The sequence below is a fragment of the Nomascus leucogenys genome, chromosome 9 (genome assembly GCF_006542625.1).
Source record: "Nomascus leucogenys isolate Asia chromosome 9, Asia_NLE_v1, whole genome shotgun sequence".
NCBI lineage: Eukaryota > Metazoa > Chordata > Mammalia > Primates > Hylobatidae > Nomascus > Nomascus leucogenys.
This window is the reverse complement of record NC_044389.1, coordinates 70874180-70898415: the sequence shown is the minus strand read 5'-3', so window position 1 is coordinate 70898415 and position 24236 is coordinate 70874180. Positions and strand designations below refer to the sequence as shown.

The 24236-nt window shown below is 40.4% G+C and overlaps 1 protein-coding gene across 4 annotated transcripts in view; it reads left to right on the top strand.

The window, feature by feature from the left end:
• Nucleotides 1-24236, top strand: part of ABCG2 (ATP binding cassette subfamily G member 2 (Junior blood group)) — a 93446-nt gene that overhangs the window by 31224 nt on the left and 37986 nt on the right. For all 4 annotated transcript variants that reach the window (XM_030819114.1, XM_012499609.2, XM_003265888.3 and 1 more), the window contains exons 2-5: nucleotides 13312-13533; nucleotides 20720-20779; nucleotides 21436-21550; nucleotides 22135-22287. In XM_030819114.1, the coding sequence (XP_030674974.1) occupies nucleotides 13331-13533; nucleotides 20720-20779; nucleotides 21436-21550; nucleotides 22135-22287 (531 nt within the window). In that variant the 5' untranslated portion in view covers nucleotides 13312-13330. The remainder of the gene's footprint in view (nucleotides 1-13311; nucleotides 13534-20719; nucleotides 20780-21435; nucleotides 21551-22134; nucleotides 22288-24236) is intronic.

Genomic DNA, 24236 nt, shown 5'->3' with positions numbered 1-24236 from the left:
CTGTAAGTCCAGTGCCTGCCAGATAATAGAAGTCTAGTAAATATTGAATTATTATTATTATTATTTTTTGAGACAGAGTTTCACTCTTGTTGCCCAGAATGGAGTGCAATGGTGCAATCTCGGCTCACTGCAACCTGTGCCTCCCAGGTTGCAGGAGAATTCAAGCAATTCTCCTGCCTCAGCCTCCCGAGTGGCTGGGGTTACAGGCATGGCTACCATGCCCAACTAATTTTGTATTTTTAGTAGAGACAGGGTTTCTCCAAGTTGGTCAGGCTGGTCTCGAACTCCCGACCTCAGGTGATCCGCCTGCCTCGGCCTCCCAAAGTTCTGGGATTACAGGCATGAACCACCGTGCCCGGCCAGAATTAATTTTATAGATGAGAAATAGGCTTGGAGAGGCTTAGCACTTTCTCCAGGGTTATGTGGCTAGGAAGTTTAAGGGGAGAAGGAGCTGAAACCCCACACATTCTGTGATGAATTGGATAGTATTTTATGGGCAGCCTTAGGATTTGAACATCTCCGTTCCCTCTGGGAAACTGCTGGCCAAATTGCAGATTAGATTAAGAAAATTTGGGATGTAACACTCATGTAAATTGCACTTGGTCTATGATTTATGATTTGACGATTTTCTAGACTGAAGTTTTGGCTTTCTAATCACAGATTAAAACCAATTTGGACAGAATTCTTTTATTTATTTATTTATTTATTTATTTATTTATTTTTATATTTTAGAGAAAGGATCTTGCTGTCACCCAGACTGGAGTATAGTGGCCTGATCTTGACTCACTGCAGCCTGGGACTCCCTGGGCTCAAGGGATCCCTCTGCCTCAGCCTCATAAGTAGCTAGGTCTGCAGGCACGTGCCACCACACCCGGCTAATTTTTCAATTTTATTTTTTGCACAGACGAGCAGAATTCCTGCAGATTCTGGTGGGAATGTAAATGAAAAAACAGTAGCCTTGTAGGGTCTTATGTTCATTTGTTTCTATTCAAAGAGAGGATTTAGATTAAGCTGAAAAATTAAGGGGACAGAAAACTGATTAGTGGTTGTCAGGGGCTGTGGTAAGGAGAGGGGATTTCTTTGGGGTAACATAAATGATCTGTCTTGATTGTAGTGGTTACAGGACTGTGTACACTTTACCATGTCAGAAAACTGTGCTGTTAAAAAGGATGAATTTTACTGTTTACAATACTTTTTCACGTTGACGGGTTTCCAATAAATATGATAAAAAAAAAACCAAAGATTAGGCAGAACTGTGAGTAGAGTTGGCATAGGATCCCTTCCAAAACAGCTTTTCCTTGGTAATAAGTATTAATTTCTGTAAGTTATTAATTTCCTATAGATACCTTGCTGGCTTTAATGAAAATCTTGTAGGATCAGGATATATAGGAGTGAGGGGAGGGTGGAGCTGGGACCTTGCAGTCAGGGACCCTCCAGAGTTCCAGGGTCAAGTCTTAGCTCCTAATCAGGCATGCAGCACCCTTTTGATGGTCTTTGCTTACCTTTTTAGCCTCATTTTGTTACTGCCCCCCTCTGAAAACTAAACTCCAGCCTCATGAATGGTATACACATCCCAACATATCTCTTTCGATGAAGGATTTTGCATTCCTTTACTAGAACAGCTTTTTCTCTTCTCCTTTCTTCTTTTCCCATCTACAGTGGTCCCTTGGGATACAGTGGTCCCTTTGGGTGCATATACCCAAATCCCTGCATACTCAAGTCCCACAAGCAGCCCTGTGGAACCAGTGTATAGGCAGTCAGCCCTCTGTATACATGGGTTTGGCATTCTTCTATCTGCGTATAAGTGGACCATGTGGTTCAAACCTGTGCTGTTGAAGATTCAGCTGTACTTGATCTGTCTTCTCTAGGAAATTGCTTCTAGACCCTCCCACCTCGCAGGTCTTGTGCTCCTTCAGGGATGGAACTGTCTTAATCTCTCAGTTATCAAAGGAATGTGAGGTTGTAGAAATTCAGGTGGGGAAGGACATTCCTGGCTGGAAGTATGTCCTGCATTGAAACAGGATAATTGTAGTTTTTGTGAACTACAGCTGTGTTAATCATATCGAGTTCTTAGGTAGGTTTGCTTCGAATTTGTCCTTACCTTTCACAAATTTCATGCTCAGTCTATTCTGTATGTGTGTTTTTGCTCTCTAAATTTTATAGGCAGTTCAGTAGTCTTACCAGAATCTAACTTCTGTAGAAGAGTTGTCAAAATCTACTCCTTAACATGGTTAGTGACTTCATCTTGCTAGTGCTTACACCTTTATTAAGCTACCTTGCAACAGTGTGACACATTGATTTAATCTTTCACTTAATAGGAATAATTGAGAACAGGATCTGAGGAACTCTGCAGGAAACTAAAATAGTAGATATCAGGTCCCTGCTTTTATGATAGCCAGCCTCTGTAGAGAAATTCAATTTTCAAATCCAAATATGACTTTTAGAAACTGCAGATTTGCAAGGAATTCTAAAGGAAATACTTTCATAAATATCATTTTTCTGTGTACTTAGTGTAGGATAGACACAAGGGCAAAGAGCATGAAGAAGAAGAAAGTTCATGCTCTGTGACCCAAGCTTGCAGAACGTTTTAATGCTGAATTGTTAAAGCTGTTATCTAAATACTGGTATATATTGCTAGAGAATTTAGGGACTTTTTTTTGAGACAGGGTCTTGTCATGTTGCCCAAGCTGATCTCCTGTGCTCAAGAGATCCTCCCCGCTCAGCCTCACAGCTGGAATTTCAGGCACAATAGTGCCAGGCTCTTTGGTACTTTTATAGGGAAGCCTGCGAGGGTGCCTGGAAGGGTTCAATGGATTCTTTTAGTTTTCTTTTTTACTTTCTTTCCTTCCTTTTCTCTCTTCTCTTTTTTCTTTCTTTCTTTCTTTTTCTTTCTTTCTTTTCTTTCTCTTTCTTTCTTTCTTTCTTTCTTTCTTTCTTTCTTTCTTTCTTTCTCTCTCTCTCTTTCTTTCCTTCCTTCCTTTTTTCTTTTTTCTTTCTTTCTTCCTCTTTCCTTCCTTTCTTCCCTTCCCTTCCTCCCTCCCTCCCTCCTTCCTTCCTTCCTTCTCCTTTTTCTTTGCTTTTCTTTCTTTTTGACAGGGTTACTCTGTTGTCTAGGCTGGATTCCAGTGGCACAATCACAATTCACTGCAGCCTCCATCTCATGGACCCTCAAGGGATCCTCCCACCTCAGCCTCCCCAATAGGTGAGATCACAGGTGTGGACCACCACGCCTGGCTAAATTTGTTATAAAAATTAACGGGTTTTGGCCAAGCATGGTGGCTCACGCCTGTAATCCCAGCACTGTGGGAGGCTGAGGCAGGTGGATCACAGGTTGGGAGTTCAAGACCAGCCTGGCCAACATGGAGAAACTCCATCTTACTAAAAATACAAAATGAGCCGGGTGTGGTGGTGCATGCCTGTAATTCCGGCTACTTGGGAGGCTGAGGCAGGAGAATTGCTTGAACCCCGGAGGCGGAGGTTGCAGTGAGCCAAGATCGTGCCATTGCACTCCAGCCTGGGCAACAAGAGTGAAACTCCATCAAAAAACAAACAAACACTGTTGTGGAGTTGGGGCAGGGGGGAGGGATAGCATTAGGAGATATACCTAATGCTAAATGACGAATTAATGGGTGCAGCACACCAACATGGCACATGTATACATATGTAACAAACCTGCACATTGTGCACATGTACCCTAAAACTTAAAGTATAATAATAATAAAATTTAAAAAAAACAAAAACAAAACAAAAAAAAACAGGTTTTAATTTTTTTTGTAAAAAAACAACTCCAACATGACAGGATTTCACCACATTGCCCAGGCTGATCTCAAACTCCTGGGCTCAAGTGATCTGCCCACCTCCTGGATCGCTTGAGCCCAGGAGTGAGTAACATTTAATTGCACCTCCCAAAATGTGGTGATTACAGGCTAAGCCACTGCGCCTGGCCAGTTTTTCTGTTCATTGACCTCCCATTGGTATTTGAAATTCTGAGTAAAACTATGAAACTTACTTAAGGAATGGGAACGTTATATTTGATGAAAAAATGTTGTTTTGATGAATGTGAATTCTATTTAGAGATCAGTTTTTTAGTTCTTTGGGATTCTCTTCATTTGTTTTGCTTGAGGAAAGGGGTTGAGTTCAGTTTAGCAATTGTTTAGAAGACAGTTCTAAAAAATTAAGCATTTTCTTTTCAGGTATTGCCACACTTGCTCATCTTATAGATTTGTTATTCTCAACCTGAAGTATAGAGCACTTATTTTTGAAAGAAATATAATAGTACTACCAGAGTTTTATGCTATTTTGAAACTCAGAATGAGTTTGTCTGATAGAAGATACAGCAACTGTGTGTATCTTTTTTGGGGTTATAAACTTGATTTATAAAGTAACCCAAGGGCAAGAAATGTATTTTAAAAGAATAAACACTGGATTTGCATTGTCCAGTATGGTAGCCACCAGCCCAACTGGTATTTAAATTTAAGTGAATTGAAATTAAGTAACATTGAAAATGGAGTTTCTCAGTCACATGAGCCACATTTCAAGTGCTGAGTAGTAACTATATATATCTAGTGGTTACCTCTTTATTTCTCCCTTATTTCTCTTGCCTGTTGCTAAAGAAAGTGGAAAGCAGCATAGATACTTTTCAGTGTCTGACCCAATTATGTTGAACTGCAATACATAATAAAATCACTTTTTTGGACTCTATTTATAGATTTTTTACATACCAGGAACCAGATTATTGTCTGTAAGTGGCTTGTGTTATTTGTGGGAATGAAGGAAGTTGCTAATTTTTAACTTTGTCAAATTACACATCTCTTAATGGTGCTTCCTAATCTCTATTATTTTAAACAAAGTTTCAGACAACTTATTTGTCTACAGTGTAGGGGAAGAAAATCTTTACCCTCTTAAGTTTAGTGTCTGGGGCATGCCAATTAAACTGACAACAGGTTCAAAAGAAAATGTGACTCAAAGAGGCTGTTAGAATTCGGGATTTATATGCTATCACAAATAGGAGAGAAGGGCTCTTATAGGGAAACAAATTACTTTTAGGAAAGATACATGGGCCCTTTGGAGAGGAAATGGGAGATGTGATAATTTTGTGACAATGTCTGCGATAAGAGTTCATTTTCCCTAGTTGTTCCCAGAAAGGGGATTTATGACAGTTAAGTTCTTTTTGAATTCTTTTGGGAGACTCTGCTTTTAGGCAGATAAGGGATTTCATGAGTTCAAATGCCTTGAGCTCAAAAGTTTTATGCCACAGTAGCATATTCTGGGTCCTTTCAGCAGTTACTCCCTTCCTCATCCCGTCCATCTGAGGACCGTAACATCATCTGTGGTGTCTGCAGGATCTCTCATGTGAATTCTAGACCATCTAACTGATTGTCTAAAAAGCATCTCATGGGAACAGAGAGTCTGTGTTAACAAGAGCCTCTGATAACTGGAGGGAGCAAGCTGAAAAGATGGGAGTGAGGAGAGAGTGTCTTTATTCATAGTGACAAGGTGGGAGAATGCCTGGCTGATGTAGCAGGGAGGTCAAGATCATTAAAGGAGAGATCAAGGGACAGGGAGGTCAAGGGGAAAGATCTTTATGGATTTTGAAACTACAGCCGCCAAGATATTAAACTTTAAAACTGTATATGATATTTTATGTCCATTGATGCCACTCTGAAAACAGCTGACACTTGGATGCTCAAGTGAATGTGGGTCTCTAGTGAAGGGTACTGGAAAATGCCACCCCAAAATATGCCTGAACTTAAATTCTGTGTTGTACAACCAGCTATCACCAGGCTCTGTAAGCTTTTCACCTTTACCCCTGGGTCTTCTCACTATTTTGCTACATAGATGAGTATGTTCTTTTAACTGTCTTTGGGTAACTTGTCTGGTTTTGGGATTTTTAGCTAAAGTTCTCTTCGTAAAGTCTATTCCAGTTAATAAATTATGCAAAAGGTACAAGGGTTTATCTTTGCTTCTTTGCGCTTGAAATAATTCTTTCCTGTACTTGGCATTTGGATTATTTTGAGCTAAAGGCCGTTGAGAACCACCGGATCCTTGAAAAGTTCTACCTCACCCTAACTGCCAAAAAAGTGTAAATTTATTGTATTATAAAAGAAATGTACATTTATAAAGAAAATTTCCATTTGTAAAGGTGTTTCTCCAAGATAGCTCTTTTCACCTGAGAGGGACTTAGCTGCATACCAAGATAGCCCTTATTTACCATACCTTTCCTCCCCATCTCTTCCCTTCCCTTGCCATGACTCGTCCCCAGAAGCCTTAAACCCTTTTTTCTTTAGCGTGAAATTTGTATGTAAGTCTTAATTGCCGAGCGCGGTGACTCACGCCTGTAATCCCAGCACTTTGGGAGGCCGAGGTGGGTGAATCACCTCAGGTCAGGAGTTTAAGACCAGCCTGGCCAATATGGTGAAACCCCGTCTCTACTAAAAATACAAAAATTAGCCCAGTGTGGTGGTGGGCGCCTGTAGTCCCAGCTACTCGGGAGGCTGAGGCAGGAGAATTGCTTGAACCTGGGAGGCAGAGGTTGCAGTGAGCCAAGATCGCACCACTGCACTACATCCTGGGCAACAGAGTGAGACTCTGTCTCAAAAAAAAAAAGCCTCAATCATCTGGATTTGTCCTAGAGTCTGATTTATTTATGAAACTCCTACACTTACTTATGTAAGGAAACTTTTTTTTTTTTGTCATATTAACCTGTCTATTGCCAGTTTAATTTCTAGGAACCCAGCTAGGGAACCCACAGGGGAGATGGAAAAGGATTTTTTCTTCTCTAAAGTAACATTTAAGAAAACCTAACAGCGATACATTGTTGCAAACTGAAAACCCAAGGAGGGTGGGCAGGTTTGTCATCCATGAGTCTTAGTTGGTTCTGATTTAACAAAAGTTTATGCCTCTCAAAGCCTTAACCTTTGATGTCCCCACTGTCATTGCCTCTCTTATACAAGCATGGCTCCCCTGGGTTTTTGCAGTTACCTCCCCGCTAGTCCTTGCTTCCACACTTGCCTCTCCCTCCTCCTGTTGTTCTCCACACAGCAGAGTGTTCCTTTATTTATTTATTTATTGAGACAGGGTCTTGCTCTGTTGCCCAGGCTGGAGTGCAGCAGCGTGATCTTGGCACACTGCAATCTCTGCCTCCTGAACTCAAGCCATTCTCCTGCCCCAGCCTCCCGAGTAGCTGGGATCACAAACGCACACCACCACGCCTGGCTAATTTTTGTATTTTTAGTAGAGACGGGGTTTCACCATGTTGGCCGGGGTGGTCTCGAGCTCCTGACCTCAAGTAATCTGCTCACCTCAGCCATCCAAAGTGCTGAGATTACAGGCGAGAGCCACCACACCTGGCTCGGCCCAGTGTTCCTTTATAAACATCATTAGTGTCATGAGCCTTTCCTGATTAAAAGGCCTCAGTGGCTTCTCGCTGACCATACAGCCTTTCTGTGATGGGGTCTCTTCCTGTCTGTCGGGAATCAGGCCACGTTCTCCAGATCACTGTGCTGCCATGATGTGGGGTCCTAGAGCAACTAGCCAGTTTAACTCTGAAACCACCATGCAAGTGTGCTTTGGACCTGAATATAATCAACACTGGACCTCTCAAGACAAATCTGTCAAATCGGGTATAACATGAAAGCCCATGGATCAACCTTTTAAAGGCAACAAAATACCATGATACCTTTTAAAGACAAGGGAAAATTTATGTAAGTTAAACTTCAGATTTTGTGTTCCTTTTCCTTTCCACTGCTAAGTTTGTAGCAATCGCCTGACAGTGATTTGATTGCTCAGGATTGTTATCTTTTGAGATTAACCTCAGTAAACAGTTTAAAGAGGTATGTAACTTATGCAGCATGCCCTATGGCTATGAGGTAGAGTGCAACTCCATATACTAGTGTCATCCTAGGAAAAAAAAAGGAAGAGTAGAGTCTGGAATTCTCAACTTGAGGCTATCTTGGCTTCTACCAATAAATGCAGTAGTTCCAGCTGGGCAGGTGGCAGGCTGAAGACTTTAGGCTCTACCTGTGTACTTTTTTTTTTTTTTTCCTATTCTCAGTTTTCGTTGTATGAAAATGCTGTTTTGAGTTGCACAATTTGAGCTTTCCAATTGTAAAGAGTGGTCTATACAATTAAGAGTTTGATAAAAGAGTAAAAAAAAATTGAGAAATATGGTATCTGTAATGCAGATTATCATTTTTATGATAGAGTACCAGCATATATTGAAGACAAATGGTTAAACTTCTCAAAAAAGTAAAAATGCGCTGGGCGCGGTGGCTCACACCTGTAATCTCAGCACTTTGGGAGGCCGAGGCGGGCAGATCACCTGAGGTCAGAAGTTTGAAACTAGCCTTGACCACCATGGTGAAATTCCGTCTCTACTAAAAATACAAAAATTAGCTGGGTGTCGTGGCATCCGCCTGTAATCCCAGCTACTAGGGAGACTGAGGCAGGAGAATCACTTGAACCTGGGAGGTGGAGGTTGCAGTGAGCTGAGATCATGCCATTGCACTCCAGCCTGGGCAACAAGAGTGAAACTCCACCTCAAAAAAAAAAAAAAAAGTGAAAATGTGGCCTTGCTAGTTAGGAAGCAACAAGAAAGGCGAGGTATTAATGATATAGGTAGACCAGCAGGAAAGGGACAGCAGAGCTGGGGAAAGAATCTCCATATGCAAATCCCTTCTGTCTTGTTTGAAAGGGCTTTTCGAGTTGGCTAAGATACATAATCAGGCCAAATAACATGAATCGGCTGGGATCAGGTAAGGGGTAAAGCCATTTGGAGGCTTCCTTAAGGCTTTGCAGGGGGTCTAGGACACAGAAAGATAAAAAAAAAAACGGATTAGCATTAGCAGGTACTCTGCAAATAAGGAAACAGCAACAGGTGGGAGGTTGATTTTTGTTGTAAGGACTTCTCATTGTGTGATGGGTATTTTCCTTGATATAAAAAAGATGATGCTAATCCAATGAGACCAGCAAACATGTCCAGAAAGCTTCTGACCATGGGGAAAGACTGGTGTTTGCTTAAAGGTAGTTGTTACTTTTAGAGAGTTCCCTAAACCCAGAATACTATATTCATTAGAGATTGGGCACTTTGAGATGAGTCTGGTGCTGAGTTGGTGTATTTTATTTATTTAATCCTTACTGTATTTTTTTTTTCTTAGAGTAAGTGTATTGCTTCATATTGGTGTTAGAATTAAAGTTTGGTTTTTTCCCTTTCTTTTTGATGTAACGTGCTTCAGCTTGATGGTGTGCCTTGGTTATACCTGTCTAATCACTCGGTTTGTGACTCATGAATGACTAAGGCCCTGTATCTCCCCAAGGAAGATTGTTAGAATCCTAGCCAGGAATGAAACAGCTTCTGTGTAATGTGAATTACACATTTAATCCTATCACAAGGCCTGGCGCCGTGGCTCACGCTTGTAATCCCAGCACTTTGGGAGGCCGAGGCGGGCGGATCACGAGGTCAGGAGATCGAGACCACGGTGAAACCCCATCTCTACTAAAAATACAAAAAATTAGCCGGGCGCGGTGGCAGGCGCCTGTAGTCCCAGCTACTCGGAGAGGCTGAGGCAGGAGAATGGCGTGAACCTGGGAGGCGGAGCTTGCAGTGAGCCGAGATCGCGCCACTGCACTCCAGCCTGGGTGACAAAACGAGACTCCGTCTCAAAAAAAAAAAAAAAAATACTATCACAAGAAAGGCAAACCCTTTCTCTGCACGCACTTCTAAGATTGTGGTTGTATTTATAAGTGTTACCCTCTGTCTTGTATGCGCATGGGTGATCACTCTTTCTTGGGTACTTTAGCTCTAGTTGTTGCCTTTTATTTGTGGAAGCCTCACAAAAGTGTCTATAAAATTTCCATCTTGAGTCAGTGAGCTATTTAAATTCAAACAATAAGTTATTTGATACTCTGAAGAAGTCTTTAGAGAAGGTTAGAAAATGTCCTCAGTGGCTGAATGAACATCAAATGGGGATGGCAGTAGAAGTGATTGCTAGTGTTGGAATTGGTGTATTTTGGTTTCTGAATACATGGGGAGATGGTTTAAAACCTTTCTAAAGTAAAGGTGTGAAGTCCATACATTACAGTTATCTCTAGAGATCCCTGGGGAATTGGTTCCAAGACTCCCCTCGGACACCCAAATCCACATATGCTCAAGTTCCTGATATAAAATGGTAAAGTATTTGCATATAATGTACACGCATTGTTCCATATACTTTAAAGCATCTCTAGATTACTTATAATACCTAATACAATGTAAATGTTATGGTAATAGTTGTGATACTGTATTGTATAGGAAATAATGATAAAAAAATTCTATATATGTTATGTACACACACAGCCATCCATTTATATTTATTTTTAAATATTAATTTTTTTTGAAATGGGGTGTTACTCTGTCACCCAGGCTGGAGTGCAGTGGCACGATCTCGGCTCACTGCAATCTCCTCCTCCTGGGCTCAAGTGATCCTCCTGCCTCAGCTTCCCGAGTAGCTGAAACCATGGGTGTGTACCACCATACCCGGCTACTTTTTTATACTTTTGATAGAGATGGGGTTTCACCATGTTGTGCAGGCTGGTCTCAAACTCCTGAGTTCAAGTGATCTGCCCGCCTTGACCTCCCAAAGTGCTGGGATCACAGGTGTGAACAACCACACCTGGCCTATTTTTTAATGTTTTCAATTTGCGATTGGTTGGATCTTCAGATGCAGAACTCAAGGACAGGGCTACTGACTGTACTTGTGCCTTCTCTTTCACTGCTTCAAGAGAACAGAATTTTGGCTAATTATTACCATTCATTGTGTTCACAGATTAAAACCCAGCCATGTACCTTGAATTTGCTGGGTGTCAGTCTTTAAATGGTTCCTACTTTTCCAGGCTCCAAATGAATAGACTTGTAAATATGATTATGTTTCTGGATTACAGAAACAGTTATTAGGAAATAACTTTGATTTTTGGCAGTTTTATTATGATATGCCTAGATTTTTTTTTTTTTTTTTGTAGTCATCCTCTTTGGTGTTCCTAGAGTTTCTTCAATCTGTGGCTTGATACCTTTGTCCGTTTTGGAAAATACTGGCCAGTATTTCTTCAAATACTGATTCTGTCTAAGTACGCATTTTGCTGCATTTTCCCTCCTCTCTCAGGTCTCCGATTATGCGTATGACAGACCTTTTTCATCTTATCCCATATATTTGTTATGCTCTTTTATGTAGTTCTCATTCTTTTTAATTAGGAGATTTTTCCCCCTTTCATGGTAATAATTTTCATCATTCATAATTTTCATCCTGCATGTTTTCTGTATACTAGTCTTCCAGTTCACTAAATTCTCTTTCCTAATTTGTGTCTAAATTAGGAAAGCTGCTGTTAAACTCATCTACTGAATTCTTAATTTTCGTTTGTTTTTGTATATCTTGGTTCCTTGGTGAGTGTCTGTCTTTTAATTTTCTTAAACACATCAATCTTTTGTTTTAATGTCAATGTCTGTTAACTCCAGTCTAGATTACTTGTGGGTCTGTTTCCATTTTCTCATTGCTGGAACATCAGGTTCTGTTTTTTGGCATGCCTGGCAATTTTTAAAAATTTTTTCATTATTTTTAAACTTATGATTCGTGAATCAGGCAGCCCTCAGAATCACAGCAGATTCAGAGAGATTCCCGATGCCTGGCAATTTTTTATTGAAAATTTGGGTGATATCTTCTTAGAGAGTGGAATTACCCTTCTTCTAGCAGTCTGAGCAGATCGCCATGATTGAGTAGAGGCTGGTTTTTTGGTTTGTCCACATTCCCAGAGCATAATGCTTTTGGGATCTCTTTCCAGGGCTCCTCCTCTGCTAGGCACTCAACTCCAGCAAAATTTTGTCTCCCTAGTGCTGACAGACTGCTGAAATATCTGCTCAGAAATAGTAGAGGCTTCAGTAAGCCGACTCATTTCTTCTAGCAGCTTCTTCCTGCTTGGTTTGTCTGAGCTGTGCCCCAGGTGTGTACAATTTCTGTGTGCAAATACCCACCTCAAGAAGAAAGGGCACGCAGAATGCAGAGTTTGTTTCAGTGCTTCAGTCCCTCCATTCCGTGATTTTGGTTCCTCATGTCCGGGCCGCTTTGGTTGCTTTTATCAGACAGAACTCTTCAACAGTTTCTTCTTACTGTTTTTGGTCTACTTTTGTTGTTGTGCTTAGGAGGACTGTTTGTTTGGGAACAGCAACTCCGTCATAGGCAGAGAGAAAGTTCGTCATGGATTACTTTGACTTTTAAAAATTAAAACTACATTTATTAAAGTTAACATTTCAAACCTGTTTCACAAGTTGTTAAGCTCATCTTAAGGTCTTACTCGAATAAATCTTTTTTGAGGCCTTTTGTAATTTGTTTAATGAAATATTTCACATTTTATTGATACATTTAATATTCTTTTTTGTTTTAAATTTTTGCTTAACTTTTGGTTTGATTTACTTAATGATTTTCGTACCTAACTTTAAATCTCCCTAGAATTTAAATATATTTGCTAATTAAGGAAATGATTATGTAATTGCAAACAGTTTTGGAGTTTACCTTCTTTGCTGATTGAAGGTGCATAACAACTTCCGACATAAAGTCTGGAGCTATAAATTCAGAGAAATGTCTCCTGTTCCTGACTGCTTGGCTAAGCCCCTTTTGATAATAATGATGCTGTAAACTCCGCAATTAAAAACATAGAGGTTCCTTTTTTTCCCTTTGTTTTGAGATGGAGTCTCGCTCTGTCGCTCAGGCTGGAGTACAGTGGTATGATCTCTGCTCACTGCAGCCTCTGCCTCCGTGATTCAAGCCATTCTCCTGCCTCAGCCTCCCGAGTAGCTGGGATTACAGGCACATGCCACCACACCTGGCTAACTTTTGTATTATTATTAGAGACAGAGTTTCACCACGTTGGCCAGGCTGGTCTTGAAAAAAAATACAGAGATTCTGATGATGATCATGTAGTCTGTCCCTGCACTTGACTTATATCATAATATGGTTTCAAGCCAGACAAGTCTAACCCTCATCCATCCTTTTCCTGCTTTATCAGTTTTTTGTAATTTTCATACTCTTCCTATTTACTTATTAGGACCCATTTACTTATTAGGGATGTATTTGACATCTAATTGGAGCTTATGCATTCCAAGTTGTGCCTGTCTTCCCATTTAGGATTTTAGGATGTTCTTATCACAATGGTATGGGCTGTTCATTGGAAATGAAGCTACTCATTGCTGCGCATTTAAAAATGGACTTGTTTTAAATGTATTGTCACCTAGTGTTTGCAATCTCATTTATCTGGACCATCAACTTACTATTGCTTTTCTATCTACAGAAAGATAAAAACTCTCCAGATGTCTTCCAGTAATGTCGAAGTTTTTATCCCAATGTCACAAGGAAACACCAATGGCTTCCCCGCGACAACTTCCAATGACCTGAAGGCATTTACTGAAGGAGCTGTGTTAAGTTTTCATAACATCTGCTATCGAGTAAAAGTGAAGAGTGGCTTTCTACCTTGTCGAAAACCAGTTGAGAAAGAAATATTATCAAATATCAAGTATGTACATGAACTTGTAAAAAGACAGCTTTTTAATTTACCTACAGTGAACCTCACAGGTTTTGCCTATTTCCAAGAAACTGGCTATGAACATTTTTGTACAAGTCTTTGCGCAGATATACAGACACATGCTTTCACTTGTTTTAGCTAAACTAGGAGTGAAATAATTGGGTCACATTTTAGGTATACGTTTAACTCTCAAAGTAACTGCCAGACTTTTTAAAAAAATGTACTGCATGTGGCCGGGTATGGTGGCTCATGCCTGTAATCCCAGCACTTTGGGAGGCCGAGGCAGGCGGATCATGAAGTCAAGAGATCAAGAACATCCTGGCCAACATAGTGAAACTCCGTCTCTACTGAAAATACAAAAAATTAGCTGGGCGTGGTGGCGTGTGCCTGTGATCCCAGCTACTCGGGAGGCTAAGGCAGGAGTATGGCTTGAATCTGGGAGATCAACACTGCAGTGGGTGATGACTGTCCCACTGTACAAATGGGTGGCAAAGTGAGAGCCGTCTTGAAAAAAAAAAAAGCATACTTTGTGAGGGTACATTTATTTTGCTTATCTTATCTTTTAAAGCTAGTAGATTAGTAACTTGATGCACTTGAAGTCTCGTCTGCTCAAGGCTTCACACTTTTTTTTTTTTGAGATGGAGTCTCGCTCTGTCACCCAGGCTGGAGTGCAGCAGCACAATCTTGGCTCACTGCAACCTCCACCTCCGGGATTCAAGTGATTCTCCTGCCTCAGCCTCCCGAGTAGCTGGGATTACAGGTGTGTGCCACCATGCCTGGCTAATTTTTGTATTTTTAGTTGAGACGGGGTTTCACCATGTTGGCCAGGCTGGTCTTGAACTCTTGACCTCATGATCCACCCACCTCAGCCTCCCAAAGCACTGGGGTGTGAGCTGCTGCGCCTGGCCACTCATTTTTTTTATGGTCAAATGGCATGCATTTCAGCAATAGATGAGTTCATCTTTACTGCGTGAATAGAACTGTGTTCCTTACTAGGCTCATAAAAATGCAGTCAGATCTTGCAATTCTTTCACATTTTAGTGGAAAGGTCATCAGGGGTTGGTGTTTTTGCTGCTGGCATTTCCTGTTTAAGTATCCATGAGAAAGGCCATACCTTTTTTGGCTGTAGTATTTCCAGTCTTTCTCCTATCTGCTGGCTTTAACTCTAAATACAGTTTCTGGGGGTAGAGGAAGGGCTGCTGTCACTTATCTTACTTTTGATTTGTGTTTGATAGCAGCATCACCATTCAGATAGTCATCTACATTCCAAAAAAGCGGATGAGAATTTTGATTTTGTTTTTCCTCTGGACATTTTGTAATTTCACTCTAGAACTAAGTCACTATAACCTGATTTCCTCTGCAGGGGGAAGAAGATAAAACAGTCTGACCATGAGAATTTAAAAAGTTGTGATTCTTGTGACTTAGGACAAATCTTTCTCTTATGCTTGTTTGTCTCCATACCCAGCATTTGAGCTTTCCCTCACCAACGCTGAAGATCTTATGGAAAAAAAAATTCATTCCCATAGATATGTGGATGTCCTGTTATTTTAAGAGAAATTCATTATACTCTTGGAAAATTTTTAATTAATAACTTATTTTGAAATGATTTCAAATTTATTTATTTATTTTTTAGAGATGGGGTCTTGCTGTGTCACCTAAGCTGGAGTGTGGTGCTGCAATCATAGCTCACTATAAGCTCAAACTCCTGGGCTCAAGTGATTCTCCCGCCTCACCCTCTGGAGTAGCTAGATGCCACAATGCCTGGCTAATTAAAAATTTTTTGTGTGTGGAGATGGGGTCTTCCTACGTTGCCCAGGCTGGTCTTGAACTCCTGGGCTTAAGTGATCCTCCCACCTTGGCCTCCCAAAGCACTGGGGTTATAAGCATGAGCCACTGCACCTGGCCTGATGTTAAATTTAAACCTTGCAGGAACATAACCCCTTTCATTCAGGTTCTCAGCCAACATTTCACTGCATTTGTTCACATCACTTTGTCTCTTCATGTTCCCATGGTCATTACTGCTTTTTCTGAACCGTGTGAGTGCAGGCTGTCCACATAGTGCTTCCTTCTCCTTAACTCCTTTGTGTATGTTCCTGAAAAAACTACCCTCTCCTATATAACCACTCAGACATTGTACAGGAGCAGCCAAGGGGAAATGTAGCCTTGCAATGAAGGTCGTGGTAGGTCCTCAGAGCCTTGGGTCAACCATGCCCCTCACATATTTGACTGCCACCATATCCTGTCTCTTCAGTCTCATTCAACGTGGTGTTTTCTTATCTCATCCCACCCCTGGTGATGTTAAAATTGATCACCTGGTCATGTTGATGTCTGCCAAACTTGGCTATAATGTCACCCTTTCCCCTTGGCAATTGATTAATGTTATGAGGAGAGATAAGCTGACATTATTCCAGAACTCCATTCTACATTAAACTTTACCAACTTCAGTCCCCACTGGATGACTCCTGCCTGAGTCAGCCACCGCTATCATAGTTGCCAAACAGTGATTTTCTATTTTCATTATCTCTTAGTTTGTTTTACTAAAAGGAAAAACCTTCATCTATCACCAGTATAGAGTCAGGGATTTGTATTTTATTCAATTAATGCATTATTATGTTTTACCTTCATACTCTTATTGTTCCTGATTTGGTCAGTGGGAGATCTTTCAAGGTGGGTTCTTCCCTCTCTCCGTCTCTCATTCTTTGGATATATCTCCTCATTCTTATTTTATTTTATTTTATTTTATTTTATTTTATTTTATCGAGATGGAGTTTTGCTCTTGTTGCCCAGGCTAGAGTGCAGTGGCATGATCTTGGCTCACTGCAAATTCCGGCTCCCGGGTTCAAGCGATTCTCCTTCCTCAGCCCCCTAAGTAGCTGGGATTACAGGTGCCCACCACCATGCCCAGCTAATTTTTTGTATTTTAGTAAAGACAGGGTTTTATCATATTGGCCAGGCTGGTCTCAAACTCCTGACCTCAGGTGATCCACCCGCCTTGGCCTCCCAAAAAGTAGGGATTACAGGTGTGAGCCACCACACCCAGCCTGTAATTAAACAAATTTTGTAATTAAACAAATTTTATTAGAGACAAGGTCTTACTTTGTTGCCCAGGCTGGAGTGCAGTGGCATGATCATAGCTCACTGCAGCCTCAATCTCTTGGGCTCAAGTGATCCTATCACCTCAGCCTCCTGAGTAGCTGGAACCACCGGCACGTGCCACCACTTCCAGCTAACTTTTAAGTTTTTTGTAGAGATAGGGTTTCACTGTGTTTCCCAGGCACATCTCAAGCTCCTGGGCTCAAGTGTTCCTCCCACTTTGCCTCATTCTTTGAATATTTACTTGGCACAGCAAGTGGTTCCAGACTCACTGTGTACTTACCCTGCCTCAGACCTAGAATTAGCTGTTGATTTTTATGGAGGAGATATTTACAAAACCAAAATCTGGGTGTTTAAAATGCTCATTGCTATTGGGATGTCATTGTTTCTAGGCTTTCTCAGTGGAGTGAGACCTAGAGAATATATGTATGCGTATATGTCTACACACATATGCATACACATACATGCATAACTTTTTAAAAAACTACCTCCCATGTGCAGGTGCATACAGATCTGGCCAAAGCGGGCAGGAGAGGAGCTGGGGGGAGCAGTGGTGACCATTCCCGCAGCACCCTGGGAGTTTCCATCTTTATCTTTCTATAGCTGTCCTTGTATATGGATTAAAATCTATGGCTTCTCATTAATTTCTCCAATTCTGATCTGAACCCTCAAGATTCTGTCTATATTTCCATGTTTGTAAAATTTCAAAAAGTGAAAAATCTAGCTCTAATTGGCTAGAGAGGGTGGGAGATTGTTTATATTAAGGAATAAGAAAATCAGCAAGTACATTAAGGATGTACGTTACGGATTTACTTCCTGATTTTCCTATTCCATAATATAAACAATCTCCCCACCCTCCAGCTATCTCTTCTCAACTTTTTTTAAAAGGTGAAAACATTTTTCTTTGTCTTTTTAGAAGTAATCCCATTTATAAAAATGCAGAAATTTATTTATTCAACAAATGTTGAATGCCTGCTACTGCAGGACGTTGTGCAAGATGCTAGTGACACAGGTAAGTCTTCAGTTCAGGGAAGCCTTAAAGCCTAGTAGGGGATTCAGAGCACACTTCCACTCTGATAAAAGGATTGATTAGAAGACCCAATGGGAGCCCCAACCCTAAATTGGAGAAATTGGTGATTGAGAAAGTGAAGATTTTGTGTGTGTAAGGATGGAAGGGTGGGAGGGAGGTGAACATTGACCTCTGTTGTCCATAAACAAAACAAGACCAAGGGATTAATCATCCACTAAAACGTAATAGAGGTGACAGGAAATTTTGGGGTAAATTTTATTCCCTGTGTTCCAGGTTCATGTTCAGTGGTCTACACAGCTGTGCTGTATGTCATGGGCAGGAGGGTGTGAGAGGTGGTAGCAATGTGGCATGCTGTTCTTGTTGACAGACTTTTACTCTATATTGACGGACACTGACCTGCATGCAAATGCTGTAAAGCAATAAATAAGGGTGGGGAATGCAGTTTCAGGGATGATAGAAGGGTGGAGGGTGGGGTGGGCAGGCCAGTGAGTTGTAGACCATAGACTAGAACAGAGGTCAGCAGGCTCTTTCCATAAAGGGCAGATAGTATTAATAAACATTTTCAGCTTTGTAGGCCGTGCATCTGTGTTGCAGCTACTCAACTGTGGCATAGCATGAAAGCAGCCCTAGGTAATACGTAAGGGAATGAGCTCGGCCCTGTTCCAACAATGCTTTGTCTAAGAAAACTGCTGATCCCTGGACTAGAATGTAAACTCCACAAGGGCTCAGACTTTGTTTTTTGTTTGTTTGTTTGTTTTGTTCTCAACTCTCCCATGCCCTAGAAGAATATCTTGTATGTACATAGTAAATACTTGATCATTGTGTTGAGTGGATGGAGCTGGAATTAGCCACTGCTCCAAATGGAAACTCTTGACATTTATGACTGGACATTGTTGTTGTTTTCTGTAATGCCAGGGTGTCATCCCAAAGTAGTTAAGCCAAGCTCTTTGTCTTAGAACATTCATGTTGAGGTTTGGATTAATCATTCAAGATTGCTTGGTCTTTATTTGGGTAGGTATTTTAGAAACCTGGAAAGCTTTTCTGACAGTGGAGCCTTAGTGAATAACAAGCTTATGGTGATTTTAAAGGCAGTTATTAGGGAGCTGTTTATAAAGAAGATGCATCAAGAGCTATAGATAAATGCACCTAGAAAATTTGCCCAATCATTAGTATGTTGTTTTACACATTTAGAGGGAAAAGTCCACCGAAAGAATAAGAGATTTTTCTGTTAGATCTTGCTCCTGGTTTACCTAACTCCCATTGTCTTTGTGCAGTGTTTCAGTGAGAGATACCCCAGTTAATGAGCAAAGAGAAAGCTACATTTCACCCTGGTACCCACCAACCATTGTACAATTGTGACAGTTCAAGTACAACAGGCAGTAAATGCTCAGGGAGTCTTGGGTTTAGGCACTGTGGTGCAGTTGCTTATCACCCATAATTGTATAGGATCATAGGATTGGCCTCTGTGCTAATCATTATTTGAGAATGAAATAGTCTTTGGCTTTGACCTTCCCTTTGGAATAGATATTACTTTCTCTGTGGAATATATTGTAACTGACTTACCAATTCTAAGGAGAGAATGGGCATAGACACCTGTGTTTTGAAAGGAACAAGCCAGGCCCCACCCTGAATTCTCCTTTCTTTTTCTTCTTCTTCTTCTTCTTCTTTTTGTTTTTTTTTTTTTTTGAGATGGAGTCTTGCTCTGTTGCCCAGGCTGGAGTACAATGACATGATCTCGGCTCACTGCAACCTCCACCTCCTGGGTTCAGGTGATTCTCTTGCCTCACCCTCCTGAGTAGCTGGGATTACAGGCACCTGCCACCGTGCCTGGCTAATTTTCATATTTTTAGTAGAGACAGGGTTTTGCCATGTTGGCCAGGCTGGTCTAGAACTCCTGACCTCAAGTGATCCACCGGCCTTGGCCTCCCAAAGTGCTGGGATTACAGGCATGAGCCACCACACCCGGCCGAATTCTCCTTTCTCCAGTTCCTTCACTTATCATTCTACTTGCTATCTTTAGGATAAAATCAAACTATTTGCCATCTTCTTGGGTCTCAGCACAGTCAACACTGCCATAATTTTTTCCACCTTCCTTCTGTATCTGAATATTCACTATCCTCAGACATCCACTTTGTTCGAAACGTGCTTATGTATGTACCACGTCTTCATATTCTTAAAGGATGACCCTACCAAAGTGATGTCTTCTGCTTCTAAACTTGGAATTTTCCAGTGTATTTATCTGACTCTTAACAAGAAAGAAAATGATATATCTTGAGGATATATCTTTTACTTTTCTAAATGGATTAAGGCTTTTTTTTTTCTTTCAGTCATGTTTTCTTTTTATCCTGAAGTGCTTTATCCTAGCCTCGATTTCTACTTAGATGTTTCTTGGACTGATTAGATTTTAGCAGTGAGAATACTTCTACCGGTATTCCACAAATTAGCGACTTATTAATTGTGTAGAATTTGACTAGGTAGCAAATGAGACCACTTGAAGATACAGTACTGATCATCAAACAGTACTCAGAACACGCCATGTATTTCATTCCACACTGTGTTAAGAGCAGTAAGTGTAACAGAGATGTTTCACAAGAATCTGTTAGTTATTTCAAGGAACGTTAAATGTTGAATGTCATTTTCCAGAAAATATAAACGGGTTAGAGAATAAATGAAAGGAATTTAGAGGAATCTATGCCATTTTTCTTGTAGGACTTGATAGTGATTAACATCCATTATATATTACACATCAAATCAACAATCTTTTTTTTTTTTCTTTAAGTAGAGACAGTGTCTCCCTATGTTGCCCAGGCTGGTCTCAAATGCCTGGCCTCAGGCAATCCTTCCGCTTTGGTCTCCCAGAGTGCTGGGATTACAGGCCTGAGCCACATGCATGGCCTGTTTTGTTTGTTTGTTTGTTTTCTTTAAGAGTTGGTTTGTGCTTGTTTTTTATTTGTAATTTCATCAACATTCATTGAGTATATTCAGTGCATACCCTAAATTAATAGAACCTGACTTAAAATGGAATAGTAAATCAGTCTGTTTTTGTGTTTACAGTGGGATCATGAAACCTGGTCTCAACGCCATCCTGGGACCCACAGGTGGAGGCAAATCTTCGTGAGTATAAGAGAGTATAAGTAAGCGTTTTCTGTGCACTTTTAATGTGCTTTTAAAATCCACTTTTTTTGTGTGTGAGCAGGTATTTACTGAGCATTTGCAGTGCATGTCAGGTCTGGTTCTAGGTGCTGTGGATAACTGTAGTTGTGTGTTTTTTTCCCAAAGACCAGGTAGTCTTATTAGGTTAGCTTTACTAATAGGACTTGATAAGGTGATTGACATGTAGCTGTTGACCATGTTATCAGCTAATAGGGAGGAAAAAGAATGGGAGAATATTAAAAGTAGGGAAAGGGAGCAGAAGATGTAAGTAAAGGCATGAGTCTTAGATGAAAGACCACATTGCCTGTATTAGTACCTCCAAGGTCAGACAGCTGGAAGGGCCATTTGGGAGATCTGTACTTGATCAGCCAGTGGTGTCTTGCTTTATGTTTTGGGGCTTTATTTTAATGTACAATGAAAAGAGAAATATGAGAATTTTTAAAAGCATAATTTTAGTTAAACCGTAGAATTTCTGGACCAGTTAATTTTCTAACTAAAGCAGAATTTGGATTCAAAGTAGCCATGAGATATATAGCGTGCGTTGGAGGGAAAAAAACCCACAACATATATATTCTCTTATAGGTTATTAGACCCACAACATATATGTCCTCTTATAGGTTATTAGATGTCTTAGCTGCAAGGAAAGATCCAAGTGGATTATCTGGAGATGTTCTGATAAATGGAGCACCGCGACCTGCCAATTTCAAATGTAATTCAGGTTACGTGGTACAAGTAAGTATTAGTGGGTTTGCATTTTCTGTTTCCTCTGTTTCTATATGGGTAAGCACTTTGGCTGATAGTTCAATGTGCTTCCAATTGATTATGTGACATGGTCCTAGAACTGACGTTCTTTACAGCAGCTTTTCTTAATTTCTCGTAGACGCTTATGTGAAAAAGCAGGGAGAATCTGGAATATGACCCTTATAAGGACAGTGATACCAATTCTAGTTTTTGTATCATTTCTAAAAGATACTACTGTTATCCTTTTTTGCCTTTCCTTCACCTTTCTTTTTCCTTAGCTTAGAAAGATATTTTGGCAAATCCTTGTATGAAGCAGTTTGGAAATGTCTGCTGGTAGTTAACATAATTACTTGCATTCTATTTGGGTGTACAGATAGGGGGTGAAAAATGATTATAGCAGGCTTTGCAGACATCTATGGAGTTAACTGTCATTTGCAGAACTGCAGGTTCATCATTAGCTAGAACTTTACCTTAGTTATGTTATTTTTGTGGATTATGTTATGTATACTAAATAGTCATGGTCTTGGAAAAGACTCATTATCATTATGTCTCATTAAAATGCTATTTGCCTTAAGGATGATGTTGTGATGGGCACTCTGACGGTGAGAGAAAACTTACAGTTCTCAGCAGCTCTTCGGCTTCCAACAACTATGACGAATCATGAAAAAAACGAACGGATTAACAGGGTCATTCAAGAGTTAGGTCTGGATAAAGTGGCAGACTCCAAGGTAATGTGGAAAAACTGAAAGCATCATGATCAGCATAAGTAGGACTTCCCCTGTGTGGATAAAATGACTCTGATTCAGAAGTTTCCTGTAATGTGTATGGTCAAAAATGGTTGCTTTCCGTAACGATGAGAAAAGTGGCTTGTTACATAATATGAATGTGGAAATTAACCTGGAAAAAAATCTTCATGTTGGTTGAATTCTGCACCTGAAGTGAGGCAATGTGGTGTTGTATGTGAAGGTGTTCATCACCTGGCCTTGCCTTATGCTTCTCCCCCACCTCATGGTTTAAGTCATGTCTCATTCCGTGTCTGCACTAACTTTTCTTCTTCCTCTTTTTTTCTTCCTCCTTTTAGTCACTCTTCCTCCAAGGGACTTTGTTCCATTGCTATTGAGGTATATTTCTGGGATTGATAAGTGATGAGAGTCCAAGGATTCTTGCTCTGTATCAGCAGTCCCCAACTTTTGGCACCAGGGACCAGTTTTGTGGAAGACAGTTTTTCTATGGACCAGGGTAGGGGGGATGGTTTTGGGATAATTCAAGTGCATTACATTTATTGTACACTTTATTTCTATTATTATTTCATTGTAATATATAATGAAATAATTATACAGCACATCATAATATAGAATCAGTGGGACCCCTAAGCTTGTTTTCCTGCAACTAGATGGTCCCATTTGGGGGTGATGGGAAACAGTGACACATCATCAGGCATTAGATTCTCATAAGGAACACACAATTTAGATCCCTTGTATGTGCAGTTCACAATAGGGTTCATGCTCCTATGAGAATCTAATGCTGCCACTGACCTGACAGGTGGAGCTCAGGAGGTAATGCAAGCATTGGGGAGCGGCTGTAAATACCGATGAAGCTTTGCTCACTTGCCTGCTGTGCATCCTGGTTCCCCAGGAGTTGGGGACCCCTGTTCTATATGTTTCAGTTTCCTATAATTTGGCTTCCAAAATTATATTTGGTCAAATTAGGATTTATTTCTCATTTGTGTAGTGTCTGGTTTTTTTATAGCCTTTCTTTTGATAGTTTTGTCTCATTCCCTCCCTTCTTCTCTGCCTCTTTTTCTTCTGCCAAATGTTTACAGACTTTTGTATGCTAAGCTGTCTTTTAGGTTCTAGAGATACAATTGTGGGCAAGAGAGACAAAGTAACTCCTCCTCCTGTGGGTTGGAGAGGATCGTGAAGAAAAAAATGACATGAATGAATGAACTTTACAATTGATTAATAGGTATGGAAGATTTGCTGAGAAGATATTTGAAGCCTTGGGTGAAAATGAGCTTTTTGCTTGTAATGGCTATAGTGTAATCCCCTGTGATATCCCTTACTTAGAAGCAATGAAGAATGAGATGTTCTAATGGTCTATACTTCATATTATGCTTTCTGACAGTCCTTTCTGTTCAGGGTGTTTTACTGTATTTTGTTTGGGAGAGTAACTCTGAGATGCCACCATTAACTACTTATTTCCGCTTTATGAGTGATTGGGTTTTATTTGCTTTGGTTCTGTTTGATTTTATCTTTCCAGTAAGGTGGTTTGTTCCACTCTGTTCTTTACCTTCAGGCAGCCATTGCCCTATTTTGCTTGTTAGGATTTCTAGGGAAAATAGACTGTGAAGGCACAGCTATTGACTTCCTAGTTTATTTATCTAAATGACTAAAGCAATACATTTAAAATATTCTGCTTTTTGTGAAATTTTAAACATAACAGAAATGTACAGTGAATTGTCTGATTACTATAGTAATTATATGGTTATAGTATAATTAATATAATAATGAGACAATATCATTTACATAGATTTCCCAGTTATTAACCTTAGGTATATATGGGGTCAATTTGGGGAGCCTCGTGGTAATTGAAAAGGTGTTAATATCGTATGAGAGAAAGTGAACTTTCCTAGCTGAGGAGCCCATGCTCTTACTGTAAGTCCACCTGGAGGCTGGGA